Source organism: Sprattus sprattus (genome assembly GCF_963457725.1).
Source record: "Sprattus sprattus genome assembly, chromosome: 16".
NCBI classification, from domain to species: domain Eukaryota; kingdom Metazoa; phylum Chordata; class Actinopteri; order Clupeiformes; family Clupeidae; genus Sprattus; species Sprattus sprattus.
Genome location: NC_137914.1, coordinates 18,197,339 through 18,206,960, shown reverse-complemented (window position 1 = coordinate 18,206,960; position 9,622 = coordinate 18,197,339). Strand labels below are relative to the sequence as shown.

At 43.5% G+C, this 9,622-nt stretch overlaps 1 protein-coding gene across 1 annotated transcript in view; it reads left to right on the top strand.

Annotated features, from left to right (window-relative positions):
* The window catches only part of klhl17 (kelch-like family member 17), a gene marked incomplete at its 3' end in the record, with an annotated part of 18,809 nt that extends 17,833 nt beyond the window's left edge, over nucleotides 1-976 (top strand). The window contains exon 12 of the mRNA XM_080854540.1: nucleotides 748-976. Coding sequence (XP_080710666.1) covers nucleotides 748-976 — 229 coding nt within the window. The remainder of the gene's footprint in view (nucleotides 1-747) is intronic.
* Nucleotides 977-9,622: the final 8,646 nt, after the last annotated feature.

Here is a 9,622-nt window from a genome sequence, read left to right as displayed (position 1 = left end):
CTAAGACACCTTTGATATCTGGCTGCCTCTCCTGAGTAGATGCTCGGTTGGAGAGTGCATTAGTGAGGAGCTGATAGTGATTGATCTAGAAGACCGCCGCCTTTATTCCCTACCTCTATATTTCACTTACTCAGTCCATCTCCGTCAAACATACACACACACACGCACACACACACACACACACACAGACACGCACACACACACACTGGGTGTAGCTCCTATCTGGATGCGGATGAGAGATACGAGCTCAGTCAACAGAACAGGAGCCAGCTCATGAATAAGCCAGAGCTGCAATGAGCAGAGTTTCTAATCTCTGGTCTAATCTAGTCATAAAAGAGGTTCCTCTTACAAAAGCAGGCCAATCTGAAACAAGACACACGCTTGCCGGTGTCTGAGTATATTCCGCCCCAGTCTTCAGAAGCATCCTTCTCTGATCCCTAAAATCCCGAAATGCCTTTGTAAGGTCTTTTTCCCTTATCTCGTGTAAGTGCCTCCAACCATATAAAGTATCTTCTTGACCCGAGTGCTGCTGAAAAACCATCCTTCTTCTAACCCTGAAATCCCACAATGCCTTTCTAAGGAGTTTCGCCCCATCTGTTTTAGGAAAGCATACAAGGTGCTTATAAGCAAATAAAGTGTACATACTTGGTGAGCCTTCATAGAGCTGCCTTCTACCAGCCAATGCTCTAGTGTGATTTCGAAATTTGTAAACCATCTGAACCGTTGTCTCTTTGGTCGTTGGCACAGGAGCACACACGACCTGGTGGCCATGGACGGCTGGCTGTACGCGGTGGGTGGAAACGATGGCAGCTCCAGCCTCAACTCCATCGAGAAGTACAACCCGCGCAGCAACAAGTGGGTGGCGGCCTCCTGCATGTTCACGCGCCGCAGCAGCGTGGGCGTGGCCGTGCTGGAACTGCTCAACTTCCCGCCACCGTCCTCGCCCACGCTTTCCGTCTCCTCAACCAGCCTTTGACAACGAGTCAAGATCCGGCTAAGTCCCCCCAGCCTGCCCTGCGTGGCCAAGCAGCGCAACTGCTCCGTCTGATGGGGTGGTGGGGGGTGGGATGGTGGGAGTGGGGTGGGGGGGTTGTGGTCGTCCACCGAAGGCCCAGCGCCCTTCTCCATCGAGGGGCCCCTACACCCTTCTTCGTAAGCAGAGGAAGCCAACCCGTTCAAAGCTCAACCTCCAACACCTCCTGTCTGTAGATGGCTGGCAAAAGCATTCCTTGGAGAGGGAAAGGTAGTGATAAAAGAACCAAAAAAAAATCACACACAAAAAATGAAAAAGAAAAAACAACCTTAAAGTTGGATAAATGAAACACCCCTTACTGCCTTGAGAATCTTAACCTCACAAACCCTTTCCCTTCCCATACAGCCTCCTATCCTCCCCTGGCCCTTACGCTTGAGCGTGCAACAATACTGTCACTTGATTTGCAGTCACTTTAAAGTGTTATATGTCTTGTGGGTTTTCTTTTTCTTTTACCCCCTTGTTTGTTCTCTGTGTCTTATTTAAAAAAAAAAAAGATATCATGATATTGCAATAATATATTACAAGATGAATGAATGAAGGAATGATTTCACTTAGGAATGTTGCTATTGGCCGGATCTGCCATGCATGTTTGCTGCGATTCCTTTCTTGCCAGAAACATCAGAAATTAGAAAAAAAAATGCGTAGTGCTACCATGCCACACTAGGTGGCAGTGATGTGCAATGTTGCCCTCTCACTGCAGATGTGCATGGACACCAGGAGGCGAAATCTATGCCTCCACACTAAACAACGGTTCACAGATGCTGAAAAAGGTTTTGATTTAAGAGTTTACTGTAATTGTATTTTCTTATTGGTGACGTGTGGAAGAGTCGATAAAGGGAAAAAAAGGAATTTTAAAGACATGACTCAAAGTTCAGGTGGACCACTGCTGCCCTTGTAAAGGAAGCCATATAGTTGATTTCATAACCTGTTAATGTTCAGTAAGTTCGAAGCCAACCGAGAGATTAATCATGGATGAGTTCAGACGTTATTTCCTTTCTCCTTTTCTGTGGTCATTTAAAAGCGTAACATGTAGTCAGAGACTTCTGTTTCCTCTCTGAGACATTTTCATCTCTTATAAGTTCAAAAAAATGGTTCTCAGTGTCCGCTGGTACAACATGGTTGTCTTAACTAATTTATTGTATGACTGTTCACAACACTCAAAAGAACAAACTCCTGCCTTGTAGTCACACACAGCTTAATCGTGTGCTGTCTTTCAGGAGGCATACCTCATCCACACCACTAACTGGGATTTGCAAGGAGTGTTTTGGGCGGCACATTTCCTTAAATGCAGTCAGTTTAAAACTTGCCCTGGTGCACCCTGTTAGCACTCCAGAATTAGTGGTCCCCAACTGTCCTTGATTTTCAACACGTTACAGAGCTCTTTATTTCTCTGAGGAAAGGTGTATGTGAAGTGTTTTTTTGTTATTTTTTTTTTTTAAACTCAGTGAGTTGAAAGTGTTTTAGGAGAACAAGCAGGGCAGTGGCTTCGTCACGCCACTGAATATGTCAGGTCAAACGCACAGGTTCGTCAGAGCTGGGTTATCAGTGAAGGAGTTTCTTCACTCTGTTGTTGTTGTGTAGTGTCGATACAAACATGTAGCATAATACAGTAAGATCGCAAACTTCTAAGAAGTTACAAGTCTTTTTCCTTTTTTTGAAGGATTTTTGTTTATGTAATCTCAACCAACAACAGGTCAGTAGAGAGAGGCTGCATAAACATAAGCGAGCGGAAGGTTCCAGAAATGTTTATAGCTGTTATGGGTCTTGTTCACAATGAGATCAACAACAGTGAACACACAACTGTGATAGGACTCAAGACTACAGCCTTCCAAAACAAAAATGCAGAGAGAAAACAAAAAGAAAGTATGTACATAACCAAATACCTATAAAACTCTGTACTAAACATGTTTTTGTGCAATGTTGAAGTAAAAGTGGGCTTCATTTCTGTTGAAAAGATTGTTGTTTAAATGTGTTGTGAGGTATTGTTTATTTATATTGTAATGTTCTGTTTGTTATATTTATGAAGAAACTGAAAAAAAAATAGAAATTTTGCACTATTGTTAAATGGAGCAATACACTACTGTATAATAATTCTATGAGAGAAAAATAAATACGATTCCAGGTGAGCTGGCATTTTTTGTGGACTTTTTTTCTAGTGAAGACTGCAATGTCTTTTCTGTTCTTAGGATTGGCCTCCTTTTTAAAGCAATTGCTGTTTTTAACATTTGCATCTAGTTTTCATTTTCAGTTTTTGGCATTTGACATTTATTTATTTAATTTTTTGTTCATTTGGTAGATACTTTTATCGAAAACGACAATTGACAAACACAATTGACGTACAATTGACAAAATACATTGAGTTGGGGGACCTGTTAAATGTAAAAACAAAGTACTAATTCTATTCCCCATTACGGAGGTGTGTTACTGGCCCCTGGTCTAGTGACTCTAGTCTCTCTGCTCTAGTCAGAGTTGAGACAGCTTTTATTTCCCTCTCTTTTTGTCTCTCTCTCCCTCTCTCTGCCCCCCACCACCACTCACACCCGCTCCAAAACTGATCCCACAGGACAGCTGAGCACTCTCACTTTACCCTCCCTGACCTCAATCACATGGCATGCACACCTGTGCACTCTGATGCTTAAACATACACACACACATACACTCACACACACACATACACTCACAATTGTACTGAAGTCAGTTGCCCTACGCAAAAAGAGAAATTCTTTGTTTTTGAAATTACGTCCATGTTGACAAAGTGGTGATCCAGAGTTTAGTAACCTTACATCTTAAGCTGACCAGTGATGGACAGGACCACAAGATCCCAAGAATTCTGAAACATTTGGTCCAATTTAACAGTTTCTTTTGATTCTGATACAATTCCTTTGACAGGTTTTTGTATTTATTTAAAGATCCTACAATTGTTACATCAAAATTTTAATGTACGTTTTTCTGAATTTCCTCCACTGAATCTCTTCCTCTATAGCAGTTACAGGGAAATAAGGGGCAGAAGAACGAACATTCCACAGTATTATTGCTATCGGGGTTTGACGGGAGGGTTGCTTAATAGTCATGTGAAAGATTCTATGGAACAATACAACGCAACTTAAATTCAACGAAACTCAAAACGTCTCTATCTGATAATTATTTCCTCGTTCAGTATACAGGGAGTAGGAGCACCAGCCACCACATTGCTCTCGTCATGGAACTTCAGATGAAGGTTTACCTCTGTGTTTATCTGTTTGCTTGGAGGGGGGCTGAGATTGGCAGGGATGTGTGTCTCTGCGTATGTGTCTGTGGAAGGAGGGGGATAATGAGTTTACCACCTGGACACGCACAAGAAGGCGCAGCTATGCTGTGCTCGATACTCCCTCACACTGCACCATACCCCTACCGCCTGCCAAACCTTCCCAATTTTTCTGCCAGCCAGCATACCCACACTGCACACCTCTTATCTGGAAAACCCCCAAGCAGTCTTCCTCAGCAACTCAGGAGCACTCCTAGTTAGCAGTTCTAAGGAAAGGGATGGTAAAGGCAGGCTTGAATATGCCCTCGTGCCATTGTACGGGTACACTACTGGCCACAACCGAAAGTCTAAAACCGTTTTAAACTTGTGAAGGAATCTCTCTCTTACAACCATGAGATGTCTTTGTGTTGGATGTGACCATGACCAAATTTCCCTTCATTTGATCAAATTATTGATGACATTTGGTGACATTTTCCTCTGATTTCTGAGTATTAATGTTTGTAATGTGATTTAACATGTGGAGGCTTATGGGTTTTGCAGGGGTGGGAAATCATTATGCTTGAAGATGAAAAGCTCACCCAAATGTGGCCCAACAATGTTGCTGACGTCCAACCTGGGTGAATTAGAGTCTCTGCAGACTATCCAAACAAAGTGCTATCAATCTGTCTATGACACCTTATTCCACTGAATTCTGTGAATCAGGCCTTTCTAACAAGTCTTGACACCTGCAATAGAATAACAACTTTTAAAGAACTTCTCCTGTAGTTGTCTCTCCCTGTAGCACTCTGACGCTCCTGTTCTTTGTCATCTTTTACCATCTGATGGAAATAAAAAAGGAAACCACCAGTTGCAGAAAGGTAGGTGGCCATGGTGTAGATGTATTCCATTGATATCCCCCCTTCAAAGACAGGCCATGTGCGAGCGGCATGCCTTTGTTGTCCGGCGCTGTGAGAACTTTGGCACCGGCGCCTGTTTCTCGGACACCTGATGTTGTGCTCCTCACACACACACGGCCCATTAGAAGACGCTGAGGTGTGAAGTTCACACCCTGGTGGAAGCTGGAAAAACATGGCAGGGGCTGCCTGGAGTGAGGACTGGGTCAGCTGAGCTCCACTGACGGTAGTCAGTCACAGCCACAGCCACAGCCACTGCCGGTATTCAGCCAGTTACTCATGCTTACAGATGACTACACTACACTACATGACACAGACACAGACACAGACACAGACACAGCACACCAGGGAATGAAATTCCTTGTGGGAGGCAACAATAGAAAAATTATATTCCTATTTATTTATTTTATAAGAAGAGCTCTATATTTTTAGTTACTAATAGGAAGTTTTTCACTCATGATCTTATAAAACAACCAATTTATTTCCGAACACACCAGTGCTTTGTCAGAATTAGTCTGAGTCATGGAAACATAACAGGAAGAAAAACAAAAGTGATCCATGTGTGTCTTTGTCGGCCCCTGATAAAGTGAATAAGAATCTAGCTGATGGGAGAGGGAAGCCCAGTGCGGAGGGCAAACACAGAGGGCTTTCAATCTGGAAACAATTCATTGAGAAACCAGCTTGGGGAAACGGAGTCACATTCATAAAATGTTGTGGGGCTAGGTCATTGAATTGTGGTGTTGTTACTGGCCACTCATACTTCCATCCTGTTTCCTCTCCCGGCTCATGCCTGCATGTGAGGGTAAAGCTGGACAGGGGTCCTGCCTCCACAGAGCCAGACAAAGCCTCACACTTTATGACCACAACTCATGGCCTACTTAAGGGAGCACATCTCATGGCCTATGCTGCTACATCATGTGCCTGTTGAGTAAACCTATCAACTGTAATGAGTCTTTTAAGCTGGATGTCTTTGTGTTGTTAATCCATGTGAGAGGCTATATATATTTATATAACATTATATATTCGTCTGGAATTAGATTGTCTTATGTCGCCAGTGTCTAACATTTCACCATAATGAGGCTCAGGAGGGTTGACAATTTGGTCAAATTCCACTAGAACTTGGGTGACATGTGGCAATAACACAATCCACTTCGATTCCAGCCAGAGCCTCATTAGACTGAAGCCAGTGAGTGATTGGTCTCATTAATCACACAGAAAAGCTATTTCAGACAATAGACCTACACAGCTCTTCAGCTCACCCAAAACACAAGGTGATAGTGCTCCTCTCCAGGTCTATGTGCAAATGATAGATAATGGGGCTTGATGGACAGTTAGCTTTATCTCCTGTTTGGCACCCCTGGCACCATGCAGTGATGTCTGTTGTTCTTACTGTCACAGTAATGGGAACATTCACCAATAATAGGGGATCAGGAGGCAGTCTGCTGACACCTTCCTCGTTACAATTCAGCTATTTGGTGAAAAAGTGAGTCCTCTGCATATTTTTTTTATTCATAAGTTCCGTGTAGATCATTTGGTTGTGTGTTTACTTCATTCTTTACTCATTACTTTCTGCGAGTCATATTGAAGGCTTGAGGCAAATTGAAACTCTTGTTAGTATCTCTTTCCTGCTCCGGAGAATTTTTCCCCACACTCACACCTGATGACCCTCTTATCAGGAAATCAATCAAAACCTGACCTGGGATGACACAGGCAAACAGAAACCCAGGTGAGCTTAGACTGAACTTTCCCAGACAGGCTGAGTGTGAGAGTTGTCCGTGAATGACTCCCAGAATGCCCCACGTCAGAGCGGGAGCAGAGATAGAGGGAGTGAGCACAGAATGACTCATCCACTGCACTGCTGTTGGTTGTCTGACGGGTGCGAACGAGAGTGGAATGGGGTGGTGGTGGTGTGTATGTGTAGGGGGGCCGATCTTATTTTTCCATTGCACACTCATAATTCTGCACACACACCACCCCCCACTAGCTCCCCACCCCCCACCAACCCCTTCTCGGATCCCCTCCGCTCCACAGATGCGCATATCAGTCAGCGCCTCCTCGGTTTACGGCATATGAGATCTGGTGAGGTAAGAGAAAATGAGGGTGCTTCTTCAGCCCTGATCAAACAAAGCCCCACACTCAGCTTTTGGCCGCATGTACCCTCTCCTCAAAACCCCCCACCCACACACACCCTTACACCCTCCACACATGCACACCCACCCACCTCTTTCACATCTGTGACATTCCAATGTGCTTGGTTATCACCTTAGAACCAAACTCAACATTCCTCTCTTCCCTCTCTGTGCTATAAGTCAGCCAGTTCAGAGTGCACCGGTCATGGCCGTGTAGGGGTAGGAAGAGTGGGAAGTAGGCTGCATGATGGCGGAATGTGGCGGTTTAGTGCCTCAGGCAGAATCCCCAAATCATCTATCTACATCCTGGTTCTGCGGGTGGCATCTTCCATCAACCGACTACTCAGTTCCTGGGAACACGTATTTCCTGATTGCCATGAAAAATGACAATGTGATTATCTGTTGCCGCTATGGATGAAACCTGAAGCCCTTGTTGCTCACCTTACCAACGTTTTTTTCAGACTAATGCAACAGGTTTAGGACAGTGACCTGTCAATCACCCACAAAACATTAGGCACAGTTCAGTATTCCAGTCTTGGAACAAGTGTAATTTAGGAATACAACAACAGACAGTTTCCATTCAATTATTTACCCACACACAGAACTCTAAAACTATACAAATCTATCCATCCATCCATACAACTCAAGACATCCCACAGCCGGGAGAATGCATATAGACTTATAGTTTGATCTGGTGTGCTAGTGGTACTGAGGTTAAGATGATGTTGTGACTTTGCATTTAAAACTAGTGTTGTGTTTTTGAACGTGAATCGTGAGCGGGTCACGAGAACCACCTTAGATAAGGCTACTCGCTGCCCTGCCGTCTCCCTCTCTTGATTGCATACAGGGAGTGCTTCTCCATAATTTGATTAGATAGATATCTTTAACATCTGTCAACAAATGGGTTTGGCCTGTATTTTAAGCAAATAATGCACGTGAATACAATGTAACGCCAAGCTCAAACACTGGCACCCTTTAGCACTTTACCCTAGGGACCAGGGCTCTGACAACATTATCAAGATTTCGGCATGACGAAGCGTAATGGCAAGGGCTTGATTTGTTTGTGAGACCAAAAATAACCTGCCAGACACACTGTGTGCAGATACACCCAATTAGGCTCCTCTGAAGAGGTGTGTAGAAGTCTGGGTATTTGAAGAAGGTGTTTTGGCATTTATGCTGATTGAAAATCAAACAAGAATGGTTGACATTGTGTGAAGGTTACATCTATAAACAGCACAGCTGGTGAGTATTGTCACAGGCAGGTATCTACAGGAAAAGTCTTTAAAAATCAATATTTACTATCTGTTACTCTCCCCTGGACAACACTTCACATCCCCTACACAACATAGTGGTCAGACAACAGAGTGACTTCAGTCGGAGGCTCCTTCAGCTCTGCAATAAGGACCATTACAGGAGGGTCAGTCCCACCCACCGCCATCTACAATGACTCCCCTCTGTGCTGGGAGAGACTCCTCCTCTGAGTGGCCATGCATAATGCACATTCCACATTTAATTTGCACATTAATAACAATATCTTGTCTTAAAATTGTAATTGTATTTAATTTCTATTTATCTAGTATAGCAGTAGTTGGGTTGATATATGTTATAATTCTGTGTCCCTAATTTTGGGTGTTTTTTGTCATTTTTGTAAAACGCTACAGCAACCTTTCCCTTTAAATAAATAAAGTTCTCTATTTATTGATTTCTCTCTGTATCTTTTCCTCTGAATGTGTCAAGAGAAAGGAATCAATTGGCTTTCATCACCTGTGGTTCACACGGTGTTTCTCAAGAACTCATCGAGTATCTCTTGAATCTCATTGCTGTTCCTTCTTGGGTAGCGGAAACATTTTGTTGAGGTGTTTTCCCCCACTGTTGAGATTCATTTTGAATCATGTTGTTCAGTTCCCAAATAGTTTTATGGTCTTTTCATACGAAACAGTGTTTTCTTACCATAGCTAAAAAATTGAATTACTTTCTTATTTCACTGAGTAAGATGTGCAAATGTTTAAAATCAAACTCAAAATGGAACAATTATTACCTAGGTATTTAAGATGACAATAAATAGAATCTGCCTTCTGACGTAGTAAAAGAGTTCATGTCCAGACATGCCCGTGTGACTCCCCAGCTGACTGACTCCAGAAGCCTCAATTCGGACTTAATAGCCTTTCATGATGCTCTTCAAACATTCAAATGAGTGCCATTTGCCCAGTGGAAGGTGTGAAACATTGCGCTGGGGCAGACCCCCTGTCTTTGTTGTGAGGATTGATTTAGCGGTGAGATCCCACGCAAAGTGTGAAGTGTGGGCCCCCAGTTAACCCCCCCG